This window comes from Pan troglodytes, chromosome 13 (assembly GCF_028858775.2).
Source record: "Pan troglodytes isolate AG18354 chromosome 13, NHGRI_mPanTro3-v2.0_pri, whole genome shotgun sequence".
Lineage (NCBI taxonomy): Eukaryota > Metazoa > Chordata > Mammalia > Primates > Hominidae > Pan > Pan troglodytes.
The window spans coordinates 103881940-103905856 of NC_072411.2; the positions used below are offsets into that span (position 1 = coordinate 103881940).

The window sequence follows — 23917 nt, forward strand, 5'->3', positions numbered from 1 at the left end:
TCCTGCTACCATAACAAAATCCCTTAGAGTGGGCATTTTATAAAGAACAGAAATTGGCCAGGCGCAGTGGCTCACGCCTGTAATCCCAGCACTTTGGGAGGCCAAGGTGGGTGGATCACCTGAGGTCAGGAGTTCAAGACCAGCCTGGTCAATATGGTGAAACCCCATCTCTACTAAAAATACAAAAACTAGCCGAGCGTGGTGGTGTGCACCTGTAGTCCCAGCTACTTGGGAGGCTGAGACAGGAGAATTGCTTGAACCCAGGAGGAGGAGGTTGCAGTGAGACAAGATCATGCCACTACACTCCAGCCTGAGCAACAGAGTGAGACTTCATCTCAAAAAAAAAAAAAAAAAAAAAAGAACAGAAATTTATTTCTCACTGTTCTAGAGGCTGGAAAGTCCAAGATCAAGGCACTGTAGGCTGTTGTCCAGTGAGAGATTTGGTCTCCAAGTTAGTGCCTTGTCGCTGCATCCTTCAGAGAGGACAAATGCTGTGTCCTTACATGGTGGAAGGGTAGAAGAGCAAACGGGCCTGACTGATTCCCTCTAGCTCCTTTATAAGGGCATTCATCTCTGTTCTTGTGTCCTAATCACACGCTAAAGGTGGCTAAAGGCCCTACCTCTTAATACTGTTGCACTGGGGATAAAGTTTCAACATAAATTATGAAGAGAATACAAACATTTAAACCACAACAAGTCCTTTGCCCACTTTTTTTTTGGAGACCGAGTCTCACTCTGTTGCCCAGGCTGGAATGCAGTGGCTTGATCCTGGCTCATTGCAACCTCCGCCTCCTGGGTTCAAGCAATTCTTCTGCCTCAGCTTCCCAAGTAGCTGGGATTACGGGTGTGCACTACCACGCCCAGCTAATTTTGTATATTTAGTAGAGACGGGGTTTCACCATGTTAGCCAGGCTGATCTCGAACTCTCGACTTCTGGTGATCCACCTGCCTCAGCCTCCCAAAGTGCTGAGATTACAGGCATGAGCCACCGTGCCCGGCCCTTTGCCCACTGTTTAATGGGGTTGTCTTCTTGCTATTGAGTTCCTTATATATTTTTTATATTAACCCCTTATCAAATGTATGGCTTGCAAATATTTTCTCCCATCGTAGGTTGTCTCTTCACTCTAATGATTGTTTCCTTTGCTCTGAAGACACTTTTTAGTTTTATTTATTCCCATTTGTCTATTTTCACATTTGTTGCCTATAAGCAGGTTAGAAAATTATACAGATTATAAATAGTTCCTGAATTTGTGTTTTACTAAACGTAGCCTACACAGATGAAAACAGGAAAGCTACTTCAGAATCTGTGATATTTGATGTCAGAAGTGCATCTCTGAAAGCAATGGGTCCATTCTAAATCTCCTAACCTCTAACCATAATTTGTTCTATATTTATCCTGAGATCTCGCTCTTAGGAATAAAAACACATTGAGAAGTCCTGAGTCTTTATTTTACTGTTTTTCTGAAGTGCCTGTAGTGTGTGTGTTTACATCTAAATAACAGCTGTCACCACTTTCTGATCAATTTTTAAAACTAATTTTAAATAAGTGTTTTTCATAAATAATCCTGGATTTAGTTCTAAAATCAGAATAAACTATGCAAACTTTGAATCCATTAATCAAAATGCTTTTAGTTTCCATTCCAACAAAGGCAGATAAACAGCCCCTTCAGACCACTGTGGTTTGAAACATAGCACTCACTGGCTGCCTTTTAAGAGCCTTCAGGGAGGGAGTAAAACAACAATTTTTGGTTTTCAGTTTCCCAGACAGTGAAGGAGAGATTTAGTAATTTTCTCAAGTGAAAAAGAATTCAATAACTTTCAAATAGAAACTGAGATCAAATTTCCAAATAAAGTATATTGAATTTTTGTTTAAACTTTTAAAATCTCAAGCTTAAAGCTTTGAACATAAGATTTAAAAAAATTTTTTTAGTATCCATTTTGTTGGCTTTAGTTAAATATCATACAAAGTAACCAACCATCTGGTAACTTTCACCTTAGAGAAAACATGATAGTGGTTGTCACCTATTTCTTCTATTGTTTTCTCTTCATTATCTTTGCTTTCTTTTCACTGCACTTTGCCAGCCAACAGAGGATGTATGGGTACATGTGACTCACACCCACTTGTTTACACATGCATCTGTGCAAATACATAAGATGGTAGGTTAAAAAAAGAAGAATTAGTTTCTTGTCCCCTGGCCTTCTCCCACAAAAGAAGAATTAGTCCAGTTGGTTTTTCAAAATGGATTCCAGGATTCTTAGTGTTCCCTCGGGCTCAGGGTGGTTGATAGGAAAAGCCTATAATCCTCTCAGTCACTTTTCAGTTTGTTTAGGGAATGGATCAAAGAAGGAAGATTTTACTGGGTGGCATGATTTTTTTATTATATGAGGGAAAATAGCACTTCACTGTCTTTTGTTTAAAGACAAGCTTAACAGATGCTAAAAAGTACATCTCTCAGCCAGATTCCTAGTCAACAAGCTGATAGATACTAAGATTCTGGATTCTTCATTGATTATATTCAGTCATTGTTGGGCAATTGACTCCCTGCCATAATAATTGGGCCAGTATCTATAACCAGCATTTTATAGATGGATTCGCTAGACTCTTTCTGTAAGAGATGTTTCTAAAAAGAGTTATAGTGAGATATGCTTCTAAGAAAAGTTATACTGTAGTAGTGCAATGAAAGCTACTAGTGTTTTATTAGTATTTCACAAGAACAATGTTACTCTGTCTCCCATATATAACTGTCTATGGGCTTTTATGATTATTCTTTAAAAAAAAATACTAAGGTAATGCCTACCGGGGAACTCATGGTGCTGGCTTCATCCAAAGTCTGAGCTGTTTTGGCTTTATACTCCGAAAGACTTTATTTTCATACATCTTAACTAAAAACTGGGGCTTTAAATTGGTCATTCAAGGCCAGGCGCGGTTGCTCATGCCTGAAATCCCAGCACTTTGGGAGGCCGAGGTGGGCAGATCACGAGGTCAGGAGATTGAGACCATCCTGGCCAACACGGTGAAACTCCGTCTCTACTAAAAATACAACAACAACAACAACAAAAATAGCCAGGCATGGTGGCTTGCATCTGTAGTCCCAGCTACTCAGGAGGCTGAGGCAGGAGAATGGTGTGAACCTGGGAGGCAGAGCTTGCAGTGAGCCGAGATCGCATCACTGCACTCCAGCCTGGGCGACAGAGCGAGACTCCGTCTCAAAAAAAAAACACATCGGTAATTCAAAGCATAGACCAGCCCTTTTCCAAGTGATGTTGTTCCCATGACAATCCATCAGTGAAAAACCAAATACCATATTCCAAGCTGCTAGTCACAGAGAAAACAAGCAGATGAGATGAATGTAATAGAAAAGACTAGAGTTAGTTTTGGGGTCATCTTTAGCCAACATTCCATTGCCTGAAGGTCAGTAATCTGAATCCTTTTTAATTTGAGCACATCAGGGAACAGCTGAATACCCATGCTGAGGCATAATTTAAGCTGTCAAGTGTCTCCTGTCAATATACATGTGGTCATCTGATGCAAGGCAAAGAGACAGTCACTCCTGCTTCTTTATATCCCTAGCTCCCAACATGGTGTCCTAATGCGTGATAATCATGCAGTAAATGTTCAGTGATGAGAACATGACTTTGAGCAAGGCTGTATGATCTGCCTCAGAACAAGTGAGTCAGTAAGAATGCAGGCCCCGGACCATAGGAATGTATTACAGTTTTGCCCAAGAAACCACAAACGTTGGAAACACTCAAGTTTCTTTCTCATATACATCAGCTGGTGTCATGCAATGGGACATACATCTGACGCTTCCCTGTTCTTCCCTGATCTGTCCTGCATGTCTCCATACCTCTTCCATCCACCTCATCTCCCCACCTCACCTTTCTTTTTCTTTGTTTGGCTTTATATAGGTGCTGGGAGTCCCTACAGAGGATACTTGGCCGGGAGTCTCCAAGCTACCTAACTACAATCCAGGTAATATTGATCTGAGCTTCTGAATACTCTGAGAATTAGTAATGTAAGGAGAGCATTGGCCATGCTAACAGGGCGTTCTTGTATTGTGAACTCAGCGGCAAAGATGGGTGTAGAGGAATTTCTACATTCATATATTCCCTGACTAATCTTTGTATGAGGAAGACACTGAAAGAGTAGCTGAGGTTAGACCAGTTCCCCAGCTCTGTAAAACACAAGTAGCAAGCTGAATAGAATTTGAAATGACTATTACTGTGGATTCCACATCCATTGTCAAATACCCAATGGCTCAAAAGAACAACTCAAAAGATGGGCTCACTTTTGGGCCCCCTGACTGTCATAAGTGTATTGATTAGTATTGAATTGCATATGTATAAAAAGAAAGCTAATGCAACAGAACAGAGGTAGAGGCTCGCTAGGCCTAGGACATGCCAAGTAAGCTGTCTGTAGGTTATACTTACTAAGAGTTCATTCATTGCCTGTAAACCTGACACTTGGTCATTGTCTCTCACACATTTCATCTTTCAAGACTGGCTTCTGGGATCGATTTAGAAGTGCTGGAAGTGTTATCCATGGGGGAATTCTTTGAGAAGCTGTCGCAGGGCCACATCAGAGGGATCAGATTAAGCAGTAGTCACTTCAAGGATGTTGAGACAGAGGGGAGGAGACAGGCACTGAACTACAGGATGAAGGATCATATTAGAAGCTGAAGAAGCAAATAAAGCCCATGCCAAAGCTGAGCTCTCACTGGCAGGGTTGAAGGGGAGGTAGAAAGGTACAGATAACGACAAGATTAGGGTGGATATGCTCCAAGCCAGATTTTTCTAGTCTTTATGGTCTTACATTGTTCCATTACTAAAAATGAAATCTTCCCAAATTGTTGTCCTTACTTTTTTTTTTTTTTTTTTTGAGATGGAGTTTTGCTCTTATCGCCCAGGCTGGAGTGCAGTGACATGATCTCGGCTCACTGCAACCTCCACCTCCGGGGTTCAAGCAATTCTCCTGCCTCAGCCTCCCCAAGTAGCTGGAACTACAGGAACCCGCCACCATGCCCAGCTAATTTTTTGTATTTTTAGTAGAGATGAGGTTTCACCATGTTGGCCAGGCTGGTCTCGAACTCCTGACCTCAGGTGATCCACTTGCTTCAGCTTCCCAAAATGCTGGGATTACAGGCATGAGCCACCGTGCCTGGCCTGTTGTCCTTACTAACTTTGGTATGAGATTATCCTGGAAGGGTTTCCTGAGAGCAAGAAATTGTAGGTAGAATTAAAATGTGATTAAAGAAGAAAATAAAATACATAGGGAGTTGGGGACTCTTTTTCTTATTTTCTTTAGCATCCAATACTTTTGCTAACAGCTATCCATAGGGATCTGGCATCTTGAACCACCAGGATTATGGAAGCCCTACAGCAAGCTAAAGACTAACTGTAAAGTCCTTTCAGCTGCTTTGTGAATGGTTATATCTATTGCTAAAAGGCCTTAACATCATTTGCAAATAGTTTAGGATTTCTAACTATTTTTCTAGAGTTTAACACCTGAGAAAAATGCTACTCTCTGGTCACAGGACTTAGAATAGTGTCTATTTCCATTGGTCTGAGATAGAGAAAAAAGAACAAGTTTCTTGTGGAGCCGTGGTCCAGTCTGCAAATTGCTCCTATCTCCAGTTGCCATGGTTTCCAGGAGAACGTGGCTCTCATCTTTTCCTGCCCTGCCTGTACTTCTCCCTGTCCACTCTGTTCTCTATTTTCCCTCAGCTTCCTAACTGAGGATGCCAGCAGAAGTTTAGAGTCACAGATGGATTGTAGGAAACAATTTGGATGATGCCAATACAAAGCTACTGTGGTGGGCATATGCTGCTCCCCCAAACTTCAGACATTTGGGTTTCAGGTTGGTCCAGGCAATCAACAGTGATCCTTAATACAAAATGTCTTGGTGAGAGCAACAATCAAGAAACTTGGCCAAAGTGCTTCCCTGCCAGATTGTGTGCTTAATAAGATAACTGGGTTCCAATAAAACAGAGAAAATATGTTACATTTTTAAAATTTTTCTGTTGTTTCAAAACAATGTGCAGTTTTTCTATATAAGAAGAAAAGTCTCCAGGCCCAACATCCATAGGGCTTATCATCCATTGTTTTTCTTTTAAGTTTTCAATTTAATCCAAATAAGTCAAAAATTTTCAGGCACCTACTATCTGCCAGGTGCTGTGCCGTGCGCTGGGGCTACACAGATGGAGAGGGTGCATTCTTGGATCTCTAGTGTTTGGGTTTGGATTCATTCACCCACACTCTTTCACCAGTTCTCTTTGTTACTGGGGTGCTCATTTGTGAGCCCTGCTTCCATGGCTTGGAGAGTTTGTGGCTGTGGGCCAGGCTGAGCTTATGGAGCAAAGGGAGTTGGAACCTTAGCCATAGACAAGATGTCTAAACCTGGATTTGGAAATCTTAAAAGTCCAGCCTATCTTGGGCCATGGGGTCAGTATTATTGATAACTCAATCCCAAGGACTGTGTTTTAAAAGGGTCTCCAACATCTGCATTTCAGGAACATCCTCTTACATGAGTCAATAAGTTCCTTTTGAGCTACCCCCTACCCATCCCCATCCCTGAGCTGCTGTGGCTTCTAAACACTTGAATGTCAGTGATTAAGGGGAGCAGAAGACAAGCTGGGAGCCAGGAAAGTATCACAGATGGTCACCGTGTCAGCAGCATTCTGGATGAGCTTCCCATTCCTTTCCTTTTCATTCTAAGTAGTCCTAGGAGCCCCCAAACTTTGAATCAGCCAGTACAATTTTGAGGGAGTCCAATTGTCCGGAACTTGGGAGAACCATCCAGTGTCCATCTATACCCATGCCTGCATTTCTAGGCCTTATCTGGACACCTCTAGGAGGACAGCAAAGTTTCCATTTGTACAGCTTTTAAAAAGTCACCTGATGCTGACCCAGTCGGATTTCTCTGACAGTTAACTGTTTTCTTGGAGCTTTGATGAGCAGGGTTGTAAGTTTTCTAGCCATCAATTCAGATTCTAGTGCCTGATTAAACCTGGGCAAGGTAAGAGGGTTGTATAATTCTGGAAACTTGCTTTTCCTTCCCTCCCTCCCTCCCTTCCTTCCTTCCCTCCCTTTCTCCCTCCCTTCTTTCCTTCCTTCTCTCTTTCACTCCCTCCCTCCCTTCCTTTCTGTCTCCCCCACTCCCCGTTTTAAGCAAGCTGGCTGAGAACTCTGTGTCCTCCACTTCAAAGGGCCAGTTGTCTTATTTTGATGTGGGCAGATTGAAAAGTAGGCTTTGAAAAGTAGGCGCTTTTTTTGTTTAATCTTTTCTCTTGGGATAGCTTTCAGAGCAATATATCCAAGTGTCAGTGAGGGGGTTCTGACGAGCACGGATTCCCAGACTCTCAGCAGGATCATTCTCTAACAGAAATATAAAAGTGAAATATTAAAAACCCTGGAACGTGAACTCCATCTGCAGAGTACCCAGTGTCTTGCCTGCTTTCACCAAGGGAAAAAAAATAAATCTTGAAAAAAGAGGGAGGAGAAAAAAAGTGTTTTGAGTAAGAGGTTTACAGGTTTAGTAGAGCATAGTAACATCCCCTCAAAGAAGTGGGTGTTGCTCTGTGACCCCCCAAAACGCTCCTCCTTTGACTCAGCCGCCAGAACACTCACCCTCCTCCGGCAGCACACCCCCTTTTCACATGCTAACTGAGGCGCCCGTGATTGGCTGAACAATAAACTGGTCACACTTGCTAAAGGGCTGCCGTCTTTCACACAATTAGCCAAGACACATTAATCAAGCTGGCGGGCCGGGGCTGCGCGGGCCTCCTGCAGTGGGGGAGGGGAGAGAGTTTGGTGAGTCTTAATAATACTCCACAGGAAGCAATAAAGAACCGCAAGCTGGAGAGGATTCTGCTATCAGAAAGTTGGAAGAGTTTAAAGCCCCAATGGATGCCGTAGCTAGAATGGACAGGAGTTGTGGCGCTGAAGATCCCAGAAACTTAGAGCAAATTGAATGTTGGTCTTGGCTAAAATCTGCTAGTAGAAGACAGTATTGTGCATTCAAATGGCGAACCTCTAGAGACATTTTTACAAAGTTCCTTTAGCCTTCTTAGCTCTCCCTACCACTCCCACGAAAATGCACTCAGGAGCCACTCTGCTTTGAAGACTCAAGCCCTGGGCAGTGGCTATGCCAAACCATGCAGTGTAGGTTTCACCATCAGAACCAATAGAAATGAGGACTATACAAGAAGCAGAGAATACCATTCTGGATGAGATTTCCATTCCTTTCCATTTCATTCAAAGTAGTCATAAGCACCCCCAAACTTTGAATTCAGCCAGTACAATTTGAGGGAGCCCAGCGGGGAGATCAGTCGAGAGTTCTCTCAATTTAGAAGAAATTAAGAGAAAGTATTAGCTGGAAAGGTATTGGTCCTAAACTAAGCATCTGAAGGGTGTTAAAAATAGTTAATTTGGGGAGAGAAAAAGTTAACATTTGTATTTTTAATAATATTTTCTGATTTTTCTTTCTCAAATTCCCTTTAAATAGATGTTCCAATGGCAATACAGAGCTGATAAGATCATACCTTAGAAATCAGTTTGTTACAGAATCATGTAGAGCTTTTAAGAGAATCAACTAAATATTTAGACATTTCTCAACTAAAGTAAACGGAGGCCTTACTCCTCTGGAGGTTGTCCAGTCACCATCTCATTAGATGCAAAGATCCTGCGATAAAGAGAAACTTTTTTTCTTGCCTACATGATTGCAGCCCAGTTGTGGTTTTTAATGTGTCATTGATTGTTTCATCCAACTCCTTTTGCTCCACTGAAAGGGTCTGTCATAGCTCTGTTTGCTTCCTTAAACACGGTTTTTGAAAGCGCTCACGCTGTGTGAGCTCAAATCCTAGCATTAATGTACTGCTGGGTTCATTTCACCAAACTCAAAAGCGCTGAGTTTAAATCCCTCTCAATTCCATTTGAGGCACCAGAAGACTTTATCCTTCTCCACTAATGGTTCCAAGTTTACATCTAGATACTGGGGGTCAAGGACAGGAGAGGATTTAGAAATAACAGTGCATGACATTAGTCAATGCATTTGCCAAATTGGCAATTAGTTCCTGATGTGCGTGCAAAGCATTTTATTCCTGTCTCTTTGATGCTTGTTCCCGTAAAGAAGGGAATAGGGTCCACAGAGGCCTTCAAACTTTTAAAGAAATATCTGCTGAAAATCATGCCTGATTTGTGACATGAGCTCAGCCGCAGGGAAGCATCCGGGATTATCCTGGTTATTTTAGTCCTAGGAAAGAACACTGCACGTGGGAAGTTTTTCCACTAGGAGAACGTAATGAAAATCAAAAGGCAGGAAAGCGGTACTAAAAGCCCTGCAGGGACCAGAATCAGATGTACCATAAGCGACAGGCCAAGGGATGCCCAGTTGTTTTTCAGTATGCTTGCTTTATCAACTTCTGACCACCAGGTGGAAGCAAGAAGCAGCATGGATGGCATACTGACATCGGACAGCATAGTACTGCAGCAATGCAGCCTTGTTCTAGGAATGTCTTATTTTGACCTTAAATCCAGTGTGAGAGCTTCACTGCGTCTGAAACCACTATGAGACAGAAGATGATTAAAATGATCCTTGTCCCCACTGGGATGATAAAGAGCTATTCTGCTTTGGGCTCAATGAGTTCTGAGCAAGTCTCTGTGTTTGCTGTGAGCACAAGCTAAGGTCTGCATCTGGGTCGGCATCAGCTTGGTTGTATGAGCTATTAGCCAAGGGAGTTATTCAGTGGGTTGAACTAAGGGGAAAGATATTGATAAAAGAGGCTTTAACTGCAGGCATCAATTCATATGGAACTGTAAGTCCAAGCTCCCCCTTTTACTATCTGGGGTAACTTGAGGAAGTTACTTATTTCCTAGTTCTGTAATCTGCAAAATGGGAGAAATCCTATCATTGTAAAAGTGTTTCCTATGTGCCAGACACAGAACATACACAATTGCTAATCCTATTACTGCCTGCCAAGATCGATGCTGGGTGGAGTAGCCCGATTCTACAGATGAGGAAACAGAGGCTTTCTCCTAGGCTCACAGAGAGGTGTATACTTATTGGAAATGGCTGAAATCTGCATCCAAACCTTGTTCTCCTTTCATTAATCATGTTGTATCCCTCTGTCTCATTTTGCAGGATGAGTCTGAAAAATAAATGATATTGAATTGCATCTGCTATAGTGCCTAACTTTTAGTAGGTGCTCAATAAAAGTTCCCATTCGGTTTTTTTTGTTGGTTTGTTTTTTTGTTTTTCTTTTTTTTTTTTTTTTTTTTTTTTTAGATGAAGTCTCACTTGTCACCCAGGCTGGAGTGCAGTGGCATGATCTCGGCTCACCGCAGCCTCCGCCTCCTGGGTACAAGCGGTTCTCCTGCTTCAGCCTCCCGAGTAGGTGGGAATACAGGCGCACGCCACTGAACCCAGCTAATTTTTGTATTTTTAGTAGAGACAGGGTTTCACCATGTTGGCTAGGCTGGTCTCGAACTCCTGACCTCAAGTGATCTACCTGCCTCAGCCTCCCAAAGTGCTGGGATTACAGGTGTGAGCCACTGCCTCCATTTGGTTTTTTACACAGTGTGGAAGTTCAGCTGCTCAGTGACTTGCCATGGTTCAGACCCAGTGACAGGTGTGTGAGAACTGATGCTATCTCTGCTCCCTTAGAAATCTTGGCTTTCTTCTAGAGGTCAGAAATACCTCCAGGCACCAGAACTGACTTTTGTTTTTACTTGCATGGCCTAAACCTTGCCTGAATCCGCACATCCTAAGAGCTGACTCTGAGTTTTCAAACGCCTACCTAAGTCAGTTGTGTGCCCGTTAAGGCTGTTCTTATTTGGTGATGGGTCCATTCTGCTCCCCACACCTAGACTGCAGTAATATGTCTGCCCACTCTATACCCACAGGGCCTTTCCCTGAGAGAATCCTTGTCATCTACATGCTACATAATGGGTATCCAGTAAGGGCTACTAAATCACAGACAACATTAGTGTTACCATTGTTAATTTCACCCAAACATGGTATAGTGGAAAGAGTGCTGAAGTTTTCTACAGAGCACACCTGACCACTTCTAGTGCTTCTAGTATTTTACACAAGCCCCCTACCTGGCACATAATAAGTAGTCAGTAGATATTTGTGAAATGAAATCAATGACTAAGAGTTAGAAAACCTGAGTTCTAGTTCCAATTGCACCCTCTTGGACTCTAAATAATTCTTATTGTCTGCTTTGCAAAGAAGAACATGTAAGTTATTATTCACCTTATTAATGGTAATAATAATTGAGGACTAACTATGAGCTAGACACTTTACATATTTTACTTTACTTTGATTCACAACAGCCTTATCAGATAGAGACAATGTTGTAAACCCTACTTTACTGATGAGAGAGCTGAGGCTTTGAGAGAGGTATGTGACTTGCCTAGGGTCACCTAACCAGGAAGGGGGTGACCTAGAATATTCACACCTGTTGGACTCCAAGTGGGTCGTAGCCGTATTCCACTTTACCTTAATTATCAAAGGGCAGATATAATGATTTGGTAATTAAAACAGTGCCCTAGACTGGGGACTGGCCATAAACTTTTGCAGGTTCATTTCCAAATGATTATGTCTTTCCACCCAGACTTGATTTTAGAATCTGTGAGCCTGGCGACATATTTCAGGAGTGTAATCTGAGTGGAGTTCCTACCCTGGGACTCCAGCAGCCTCCCTCGCTACAGCTAATGAAGCCACTGGCGTTCACTGAATCTATGAACCTCGATTGGGCTCATTACTGTCTCACTTCTGGAACGCTGCTGAAAGCTCCTGGGGAGTTACTATTAACATCTTTATTAACCCGTCCCCCAAATCAGTCAGTGAAATTAATTTAGATACACAGCCACTTTGATCTTCATTAATGGTTGCTTCTAGTTTCTACATTTATTTTTAGTTTTCTCATCTTTAATTTATTTGGTGTCAATTATTAGTTTTTATTGAGGGAGGAGTAGATGATCTTAAAGTAATTAAGATTAGGAAAAATTGCAAGTGAGTGAAAGCAGGTAAAAAGTATTTTTTCTAAAGTAAAACCCCAAGAATATATACAATTTTAATTTATTAATTAAAAATAATAAATAAATGTTCTTAATGTTAAAAAGAAATAAAAGTTCCTTCCAAGTTGAAGAATACAAGAGGCCTGCCTCAAGGTGCCAAATAACATGTAAATGGCTCAAACCAGAGCCTCCTTCTCCATGTTTATGGCCAGTGCTTTGCACCATCAAGCTCTGTAAAACACAGAGCTGGGGCTGGGTGTGGTGGCTCACTCCTGTAATCCCAGCACTTTGGGAGGCCGAGGCGGGCGGATCACTTCTGTAACCCCACCACTTTGGGAGGCCGAGGCGGGCGGTTCACTTGAGGTCAGGAGTTCGAGATCAGCCTGGCCAACAGGGTGAAACCCTGTCTCTACTAAAAATACAAAAATTAGCCAGGTGTGGTGGCAGGCACCTGTAATCCCAGCTACTCAGGAGACTGAGGCAGGAGAATCACTTGAACCCAGGAGGCAGAGGCTGCAGTGAGCCAAGATCATGCCGCTGCACTCTAGCCTGGGCAACAGAGTGAGACTCCATCTCAGAAAAACAACAACAACAACAACAAAAAACACACATAAACAGAGCAGGTACACAAGTGGGCTCACCTGAGTTACTTTAACGTTTTTAAAGTAAGGTTTAATATATTTATTTCATTTTTATTTTTCATCCAACCATCTACTTCTTATTTATTCAGCAAATATGTATTGAATGCTACGTACTAGGGACTGAGAGAGTAAAAAATAAATATGACACTGGTACCTGCCTTCCAGGAATATAGTCTAGAGGGGAAAATAAATAAATAATACAATGTGGGAAGTATACTACAGCAGCATTGCCTGGGGATCTTTAAGAAACTAGGGAAATCTTGGACTTGGCTGTGATATGACAAGAAAGAACAGGAAAATAAAAGAAAAGAAGGAACTAGGGAAACGGCCCTCTTAATTTGGGGAATTTAGGGATAGTTTTATTTATTTATTTTTTGAGATGAAGTCTCACTCTGTCACCCAGGCTGGGGTACAGTGGCGCGATCTTGGCTCACTGCAACCTCCACCTCCAGGGTTCAAGTGATTCTCGTGCCTCAGCTTCCCAAGTAGCTGGGATAACAGGCGTGTGGCCCCATGCCCAGTTAATTTTTGTATTTTTAGTAGAGACGGGGGTTTCACCATGTTGGTCAGGCTGGTCTCGAACTCCTGACCTCAAGTGATCCACCCACCTCGGCCTTCCAGAGTGCTGGGATTACAGGCATAAGCCACCGTGCCTGCCCTAGGGATGGTTTTTAAAGAAAGAGATGTGAGCTTGGCCTCCCAAAGTGCCGGGATTACAGGCATGAGCCACTGTGCCCGGCCACCCCTGCTATTTTATTCAAAGGAAACAGAAGGGGGAAGGAACAGATTTATAGAGAAGGTAATGAGTATAAGGTTTTAACATTTTGAGATTAAGGTATCTGTGGAACCACAAAATGGAGATATCTAAAAAGCAAGTAGAAATATAAACTGTGAGTACAAAAGTCCAGCCTAGAAATACAGAAGTCACATGCTTAAATCGGTATTTAAAGCCTCAGGTGTGAATTTAGTTGCCCAAAGGAGAGAGTGTAGAGAAAGAAGAAAGGACAGTGAGGGAACCCTGTGGGGCCAGTACTGCAGGACTGGGTAGAGGGAAGGGAGTCTTTAGAAGCTGAGAAGGAACAGCCAGAGGAGCTAAAGGAGACTAGTAGGTAATCCTAGCAATACCATGGAAATCATATGGCCAGCACTCACTGGAAGAGGGCTGGGTTCCATGCCTGTGTATTCTCAATGCTGAGCTCATTGGCTGCATGCGGTGGCCCTTCAATATTTGTGGAGACTACAAGGAGTGGTCAATGTCAAATGATGCCTCATTAAATACAACACTCACTGAAAAGCATGATCAAGCCATAGGTCAAAAATCATTTGTTGGGGTAGACAGAGTTCAGTCATAGCCCTGCCTCTAAGAGAGGGGAGAGTCCTGACTATGCCCATTCCCTCCACCTTCTCCATCCACCAGGAGCAAGGCCTGGTCTCTCCTTCCTTTACAGAGACCTCAGGAACAGGCTTTAGCGGATGGGATATTTTCTCAGAATCCACAGAAAGTTTTGATTCACAATTAGAAAAGTGATACGCTACAAATATGAGTTGGAGGACCAAGGTTGAACAATGCCAAGGAGCACCCTCAGTGAGGACACTGGCTTTTAGAGCATCCTGATGATGCTCAAAGGGGACTCTAAAGCTTGGGAAGGGCCAGGTGCAGTGGCTCACGCCCTTAATCCCAGCATTTTGGGAGGCCGAGGCGGGTGGATCACCTGAGGTTAGGAGTTCAAGACCAGCCTGGCCAACATGATGAAACCCCATCTCTACTAAAAATACAAAAATTAGCCAGGTGTGGTGGTGTGTGCCTATAGTCCCAGCTACTCGGGAGGCTGAGGCAGGAGAATCTCTTGAACCTGGGAGGCAGAAGTTGAAGTGAGCCAAGATCGTGCCACTGCACTCCAGCCTGGGCGACAGAGCAAGATTCCATCTCAACAAAAAAAAAAAAAAAAAAAGCTTGGGAAGCCTTGAGCCAAATGCTAGAGAAACTTCCAAGCCAGCTACCTGAGGAAGAGTGAAGCAAACAGTTTTGAGGGCATGAGTGAATGTGTGTGTGTGTGTGTGTGTGTGTGTGTGTGTGTGTTTGGGGTGAGGGTGAAGGGCACGTAGGAGAAAAAGAGTTACAGATTTTGGCAGTGCAGTTTTCAAGTTACTGCTTCAGATAGCGAAATAAGGCTAACAACATTATCAACTATTTAAATATACGGTATCTCAAGAATGCATTGTATTCAGGAAATTCCAGAGGTGTAGTTCAGTAGACAGCACTATAAGATAACCTTAGGGTGATTGTGGCAAGACTATAGTAACTAGAAAATGTTTTACCTTGAGCTGAGACTCAGAATGGTGCAGTGATGTTTTACTAAATCAATCAACAAATCTCTGTTGACTAAGGTTACCAGATTTGAATTCCGTTGTGAAATGAGCTTTATTAAATATTTATGAAAAATGGACTATTTTTACTATGGTAGCAACAGTTCTGCCCTCATTTTGATTTCACTCCACTTAGTTTGGAAATTTAAATGCTCTGCTTTATTACTTTCCTTTTGCAACTTTGCTTTTCCTACCTCGAATTCCAATTGAACTCAAATGAGAACTCTTTTTAGAGAGAACTGCAGAGGGATGAGAAGGAGAAAAATCAGGTCTAATGATTTACTCTTGTCTTTGGAAGGAGAAGGGAAACAAGCTACCTCCAGACCTATTATTTTTAGAGGCTATTGAAGCCAGAGAAACCAGACTCCTCTTGAAATGGTGCTGTGTGAAATGCCTATCTGTTTGTGGATCATTCTCTCACTGATCACTCACAGCTTACCTACTGGGAAAAATCAATGGGAGAGAGGCAAGGTCATTCAGCCTCAGGTTATCTGCCTGAGTGGGAGGGCAGGCCACAAACAGGCGACAGGCTTTGCTTCTGCTTAATAGCAGCTCCCTGACTGACCTGGACACATCCATTCCTGTCTCAGCTAATGTAGCTACAAAATAGAGGTGGGAGGGGCGTCAGCACAATCCTTCTACCCCAAACATGGACTCAAGTACAAAATGTTGTTATTCCTGGGGTCCTGGGGCAACTATTACAGGTCATCCGTTTCTGGCAGAATTTACGAGAACTGAATTTTCCCTTGTCATGCTTCCTCTCTCACATCCCTGAACAAACATATTAAGTATGTGTCAGACACTGTGTTCTGCAACATGTATATACATTGATTAATTAAATTCTTACAACAACCTCATTTGAGTTGTTACAGATGAGGAAATGAGCCTCAGAGAAGTGTTTGTTGAGTTGCTGGTGAGTGATAGACCCTGCCCTCTTTGCTAGACCAAAGGTCCTCTGCCTTAGCTCCTCACTGGAAAATTCTGGAGACCATTGAAGACATAATAACAGCCCAGGCATGGTGGCTCATGCCTGTAATCCTAACACTTTGGGAGGCTGGGGCTGGAGAATTGCTGGAAACTGGAGTTTGAGACCATCCTGGGCAACATAGGGAGACCTAATCTCTACAGAAAATTTTAAAAATTAGCCAGAAGTGGTGGTGTGCACTTATGATCCCAGCTACTCAGGAGGCTGAGGCAGGAGAATGGCTTGAGACCGGGAGGTCAAGGATGCAGTGAGCTGTGATCATGCTCATGCCATTGCACTCCAGCCTGGGCAACAGAATGAGAACCTCTTTCAAAAACCAAAAGAAACTCATAATAACAGTACAATAAGTAACCAATGTCTGGACCCTTCCCAGGCTAGTTGAATCAAACCTCAGGGCTTCCTTTCTCGTAAAGGTTTCCAGACGATGCCAGTATGCAGCTCCCTTTGAGAACCTACCTCTCCAAAATGAGAGGTCAGAACCAAAAGAAGAAAAGGAATAAGATTAACACTTACTGAGCCCCTACAACTGGCCACGTGCTTAATCTTTTGTAATTCTCCCAGCAACTGGAAAATGATTCCCATTTTACAGATTTGGAAACTTCTCAATTATTTAACCAGAGAGGCTAAGCAATTTCCCTAAAGTCTCAAAGCTCGTAAGTGGCAAAAAGGAGACTTGAGCTTGGGCTTGTGTTCATGTTACCATACTACCAAGCTAAGAAACACACCACTGACCCACACTGAGGACTCAGAAGAAATCAAGTCAGACTTAGAGGAACTGGGGCTTGGAGCAAGTTAGAATTTTAGTAGAAGACATTTAGAGGAGGTTTCCAAGGAGAACTAACAATAAGGCAGGAACACCTGAGTGGGAGAGAGAGGGATGTTATGTCAGAAAGGGAGAGAAGCAGGAAAAAAAGAGACAGAGTGAAGAAATTTTTATATTACATTTACTATCCTACTTTCACAACTCTATGCAGTAGAAACTATTACTATCCCTCTTCTGCAGGTGGGAAAACTGAGGCCCGGTGAGGTTAAGCAATATCTTCCGGTCACACAGCTGGTAAGAGGCATAGTGTGGGTTCACCCGGGTCCTGGGTCCAAGTGCCTGGCCACGCATTGTTTATACTGCCCATAACTTTTCAAAGGAAGGGAAAGAGGAAGGAAAAGCAGATAGGATTTATTTTGTTTAATGGTCCAGAGCAGGCATTTTGCACTCATTATTTCATTGGTTCGCTTCAGGTGAATACCACCTTCAATTTGCATTGAGAAAACTGAGGGTTGCCCCTACAGAATGCGAGAAAATGTTTGCAATCTACTCATCTGACAAAGGGCTAATATCCAGAATCTACAAAGAACTTAAATAAATTTACAAAAAAAAAAACCATCAAAAAGTAGGCAAAGGATATGAACAGACACTTCTCAAAAGAAGACATTTATGCAGCCAACAGACACATGAAAAAATGTTCATCATCACTGGTCGTCAGAGAAATGCAAATCAAAACCACAATGAGATACCATCTCACACCAGTTAGAATGGCAATCATTAAAAAGTCAGGAAACAACAAATGCTGGAGAGGATGTGGAGAAATAGGAATGCTTATACACTGTTGGTGGGAGTGTAAACTAGTTCAACCATTGTGGAAGACAGTGTGGCGATTCCTCAAGGATCTAGAACTAGAAATACCATTTGACCCAGCAATCCCATTACTGGGCATATACCCAAAGGATTATAAATCATGCTACTATAAAGACACATGCACATGTATGTTTATTGTGACACTATTCACAATAGCAAAGACTTGGAACCAACTCAAATGTCCATCAATGATAGACTGGATTAAGAAAATGTGGCACATATACACCATGGAATACTATGCAGCCATAGAAAAGGATGAGTTCATGTCCTTTGCAGGGACATGGATGCAGCTGGAAACCATCATTCTGAGCAAACTATCGCAAGGACAGAAAACCAAACACCGCATGTTCTCACTCACAGGGGGGAATTGAACAATGAGAACACTTGAACGCAGGGCGGGGAACATCACACACCGGGGCCTGTCATGGGGTGGGGGGCAGGGGGAGGGATAGCATTAGGAGAAATAGCTAATGTAAATGATGAGTTAATGGGTGCAGCAAACCAACATGGCGCATGTATACCTATGTAACAAACCTGCAGGTTGTGCACCTGTACCCTAGAATTTAAAGTACAATAATGAAAAAAATTAAATTAAAAAAATCAGAAAAAAAAGAAAGAAAACTGAGGGTTGCCATGGATGGTCAAAGTATCTTACATGAGGTCTCAGCAAAACTGAAGCAGCAGAGTCTGTATTGAAACCCTAAGTCAGCTAACCCCCAACCCACGTGCCACAAGAACCCCACTCAAGTTAGAAAGAGTATTAAAATATTGAAGGCCAAAAACACAGCACATAGACCTTTCAGAAGGGAAAAATAGAAAATGGGAAAGGATGGAAATGGATTTCATTTTGTTGATTGAAATTGGGAGATGACTGAATGAGGAAATATTTTGATTTTGTTTGGCCAGGGAAGAGCTGTAAATAGGCAGCAGAAAGTGGTTTGAAGAGAAACATACTAAACAAATGCCAGATATTCTTATCTTTACTGGTTATTTTGAACTTAGGCAAAATCATACTGAACAGAGAGTAAATAACCTGTATAGACAATTGCTTCTCTTAGTGCCCACCTGGGACTATAAAATGCCAGCAGAGAGGTCCACATTTGATTGCACCTGACCTCGAAAACTCAGCTGAAGTCACTTTCTTTGATCACTCCTTTCACTCTACAACTCTTAGCACTATGAATTCAAATTTTCATTGAACTTCCTTTTGAAATTACAAAATAATATTGTATATGCTTTATTTCAAAAATGTTTGAGAAAATGGGCAAAGAAGGAAAAAGGGTAAGCCCCTGTAACCACCACCACTATCTAGTGAGTAGTCTTCCAGATCTATGTGCATGCCAACATGAACAGATGAGTATTATCAAATTAATTTTTGCCCAACCATGATTAAATTCTTTGTTGTGATGAACAGCCTTGGTTTATTCCATTTATATAAGAACTGGAGGAAGAGATTTTTAAAACCAAAATAATGGTTGGGAACGTTGGCTCATGCCTGTAATCCGAGCACTTTGGGAGGCTAAGGTGGGAGGAACACTTGAGGCCAGGAGTTCGAGACCAGCCTGGACAAAAAAAAAAAAAAAAGTGAGACTCCCATCTCTAAATAAATTAAAAAACAAAACAAAACAAAAAAAACAGATGTGGTGGTGTATGCCTGTGATCCCAGCTACTCCAGAGGCTGAGGTGGGAGGATCACTTGAGGCCAGGAGTTCTAGGCTGCAATGAGCCATGATCATGCCAGTGTACTCACCAGCCTGGGTGAGATCCTGTCTCTAAACAAACTAACAAACAAAATAATTACATTTCAGGCCTAAGAAAAATATAAGGCAGAAATACCATTTTGAATGAGAGTTGAAATATTATTTTCTCAATTTGGAGTGGACAATAAAGGAAATTTGATAAAGAGCATCCATCAGCTTGCCTCCCCTGCAGCTCCTCTTACAGCCCTTACATAGAAGAAGCATTCAGTTAGTATTTCTTGAGTGAATGAGAAATCATTCCCTTTTAGGATGGTTTTTGTTTGGGTTAAATGGTATCAATACTAAGAATCATGGAAACACATACACCCAAATATAAATGTTATAGAGTGCTCCAATTTTTATTATCACCTATTTTGGAATATTCAAGCCAGGATTCACTTCCATTTTTACCACAAGTGACATATAAAATTAGCTCCCCTTACTTTTTTATTTTTTATTTTTATTTTTATTTATTTATTTTTTTGAGACAGGGTCTTGCTCTGTCTCCCAGGCTGGAGTGCAGTGGCACAATCACGGCTCACTGCAGCCTCAACCTCCTAGGCTCAGGTGATCCTCCCAGTTCACCCTTTCAAGTAGCTGGGACTATAAACACATGCCACCAGGCTCAGTTGTTGTTGTAGGGACAGGTCTCACTATGTTGTCCAAGTTGGTCTTGAACTCCTGGTCTCAACTAATCCTCCAGCCTGAGCCTCCCAAAGTGCTGGGATTATGGGCAAGAGCCACCACGCCTGGCTCCCCTGACTTTTTTTTTTTTTTAACCACTTTTGAGTCTTTAAGACTGCCTCATTATTCATCACATTTCACGGGCGTATACTTGTTCTCCCAAATGAATTGTAAGCTCTGCAGAGGTAGTGGGGTTTCTTTTGATCTGTTTTGTATTCTTCCCAGCACTTGGTACATGCTCTGCACACAGTGTATGTTAAACAAATATTTGTTGACTTTACTGAATATGTTGACTGTATTAGTTTGCTGGAGTTGCTGTAACAAAGTCACAAACTGGGTGGCTTAAGCAACAGAAATTTATTGTCTTACAGTTCTGGAGACTGGGAAGTCTGAAATTGAGGTGTTGGCCTGGTTGGTTCCGTGGGAGGGATGTGAGGGAGAATTTGTCCCAGGTCCCTCTCCTTGGCTTGTTGATGGTCGTCTTCTCCTTGAGTCTCTTCGCCTCACCTTCTCTGACGCACGTCTATTTCTGGGTCCACATTTTGCCTTTTTAGGAGGATGTGAGTCAAATTGCATTAGGGCCCACCCTAATGCTTTCATCTTAACTAATTACATCTACAATGACCCTATTTCCATATAAGATCATATTCTAAAGTAGTTGGGGTTAGGACTTCAACATGTGAATTTTGGGAGCACATAATTCAACCCATAATAGTGACCTTTCACCAAATCATAAAAATTCAGCAGGAGATGAGGCTTTAAAAATCACATTAGCCTACCTGATACTTGAATCATTTTTTTAAACCAAGCCAAGAAGAGCATTTAGAATTTTAACAGTATATTTGGCAACAGGGTTTTCGGGTGGATTTTATTTTTTAACGCCCTCTGTATGCTTCCCAGAATGGTTCCCACTGCCTACGCCTCGAAGCCTTCACGTTGTCTGGAGCAGGTGAGTACTACCTCAGGAAGGGATCTTTAAGCAGGATTGGAGAGACATTTCCCTGGATCTCAGTCCACTGAACAGCAGCCCCCGAGCACTTCCATGTGGGGGCTCTAAGCTGTAGGAAGATGCCTCTGGGAGCGCCAGACCCCTGAGAGTCTGTTAGTTTTTCTCTACGAACCATTTTACTTTCAGTGAGTTTGGTCATTAAAATTGTTTTGTGTCCCTCAGCCATGCCCCAGGCCCTGAGAACAGGGAGTGTTGGTCTGCAAGAAAACCTAGTGGGTTTATTATTCTCTGACACAGAGAAACCAAATAACATCATTGAGTGGCTATTGGAGGGGGGGCAACTTGATTCATGGGGGTCATGCTTTCCCAGGCCCTCTCTACGCAGTCTCGGCTCAGACCAGGGCAGACTTTTATTACCAGCTTTCAACAAATCCCTAGTTTCTTTTGCAAAGTAAAACAGATAATAGAGACATTCCGGGAATAGTTAGCTAACTAAGCTGTGCCAGGCAACCTCCGGGCTAAGAAGAACTCAGTGTTTTCGGACAATGACCAATTACAATAACCAGTATTATTTGATCTGAGAGTAATTAGCCGAGGCTCTGTTCTTTTTGCTTCAGTGAGGAGGCAAAAAGGGCAATGAGGAAAACATCAGAGACAGGGGAAACGAGCTCAAATGTCAAAGAAAAACACACTCTTGCAGGTGGGGAGAAGTGGAAGAGTTTCACTGGCCAAGATCCTGACTGAACACTCGAACATTGTTTTTCCCTGAAAATATGGTAGAATTTAACTTAACCAAAAGTTGTTTGAATTCTTCACTCTTACCGTTCATTTCCTTTAAAAAGCCTCCACGTAGAATAAAATATCAGGGTACAAAGAGTAAAATAGGTTAGGAACATAGAACTGTGAACTACCAGAGATCTTTCACTGGGAGGGACAGGTATCTCCAGGACATCTGCACCCTCCACTCTTATTTTCAACAGCACTGTATAACCTGAAACCTTTTGGAGACAGGTTCTAGGGAACTACTGTTTATCACTTCATTCAAGACGTGCAGTATAGTCAGGCTCCTTCCCCTCTACCTAGAGATATGTGGATTTTAGCATGCCCCGTGGCTTTCTTTCATGTCACTATCAGCTTCCAAAGTAAATGGCAACTCTCAACCTGAGAACCATCTTAATACTCCATGCTGCTGCTGCTGCAGCTGCCCCTGTCCCATGGCAGAAGATAGTTCACCAGCCTCCTGCTATCACCCCACCAGCCTTTCTTTCGAGGGCTGAGCAAGGCTTGAATTCTCTGAATATCTCTCTGGCTTTTCTGACGATATAGCACCCATGGCCTCTGCGCCTTCCCTTGTCCCCTAGCAATATGTATTCACCTTTTCTCAGACTTCTGGCTTCTCTGCTCAGATCTTTAACACAGGAAGTAATGTCTAGGCTGGGCCCGGTGGCTTACGCCTGTAATCCCAGCATTTTGGGAGGACGAGGTGGGCAGATCACCTGAGGTCAGGAGTTCAAGACCAGCCTGGCCAACATGGCAAAACCCCGTCTCTACTAAAAATACAAACAATTAGCCGAGCGTGGTGGCATGTGCCTGTAGTCCGAGCTACTCGGGAGGCTGAGGCATGAGAATCGCTTGAACCCGGGAGGCGGAGGTTGCAGTGAGCTGAGATCGTGCCACTGCATTCCAGCCTGGGAGACAGAGTGAGACTCCGTCTCAAAAAAAAAAAAAAAGTTGGGGGGAGGTAATGTTTAGGGGTGTTTAGAGGTATGTTGTCTAATACAGTAGCCATTAGCCACATGTGGCTATTTAACTTCTTAATTTACTTAAATTAAGTTTAAAATTCCATTCTGTTGCACTAGCTGCATTCCAAGGATTCAGTAGCCACATTGGAGTAGTGACTATGATATTGGACGGAGCAAAAATAGAATATCTCCATCATCATGGAAAATTCCATTGGCAGCGTTAGCCTGGATTATCACATGGGAAAATTCTTGGCTCTTGGAAGGGCTCTGTGAAAGGGTTAACATTAGATGGGATATATACTATGTACCTAGCAGGGTGCTACATATATTATTATATTTAATCCTTACAAATATCATTCCCAGGTCAAAGATGAGGAAACTGAGGCTGAGAGAAGTTAAGTAACTTGGCCAAGGTAGTCCAACTAAGTAAGTGGTAGAGCCAGGATTCATCCGGTACCCAGGTCTCTGTGGATTTGGCTGTTGAATCAGGTTGCAGATGTGGCGAGTAACAAGCAGCCGAAGTGTCACTGGCTTTTCTACACAATCCCTGCAGAGGTGCAGTGGTGCAGTGGAACCATTCACAGGCCTGTAGATGAATCCCCGGGGCTTGCTTGAAGTTTGATGGTGATCTCCTTAATGTGGGCCTAGTAGGTACGCACTCACTTTTTAGATTGATTGGCAAATTGTAGGACAGCTTCTGCAATGTTTCTTCCTAGTATTGGATGTATTTCTGACTGTGGGCATCTACTACATCCCAAACTGAGAACATTTAAAAAGTGCCTACTCTATCCCTGCCCTGTTCCTCTTCCTGTAGGTCTAGGGGGAAAACCAAAGAACCCAGTTGAGCTCATACTGACCAGCCTGTCCTGCACCTCGGAGGTCAGTGGCAGTGCTGTGGGTGGGAGACTTTTGTACTCAGAGCCAAGCTGTGCTAGGAAATCAAAACTGCTGTCCCAGACCCCTGAGAACAACCAGATTTTAGAAGTATGGAGTGATGGGTTAGTAGATGGTGTTTTACGCAGTCACAAAACTCAATTTTCATTTTTTCTTATTGTTTGTGTTTCTATTCTGGACTTTTAAGATTACATGTAGCTGTCCTGGCCCCCAGCACATCTTTTAGGATTGATACACAATTTTAATTATTTTTATGACTTTTATA

The 23917-nt window shown here is 42.6% G+C and overlaps 1 protein-coding gene across 1 annotated transcript in view; it reads left to right on the plus strand.

The window, feature by feature from the left end:
• The window catches only part of CDK15 (cyclin dependent kinase 15), an 88737-nt gene that overhangs the window by 44504 nt on the left and 20316 nt on the right, over nucleotides 1-23917 (plus strand). The window contains exons 10-11 of the mRNA XM_009444001.5: nucleotides 3910-3973; nucleotides 20968-21016. Of these exons, the coding sequence (XP_009442276.1) occupies nucleotides 3910-3973; nucleotides 20968-21016 (113 nt within the window). The remainder of the gene's footprint in view (nucleotides 1-3909; nucleotides 3974-20967; nucleotides 21017-23917) is intronic.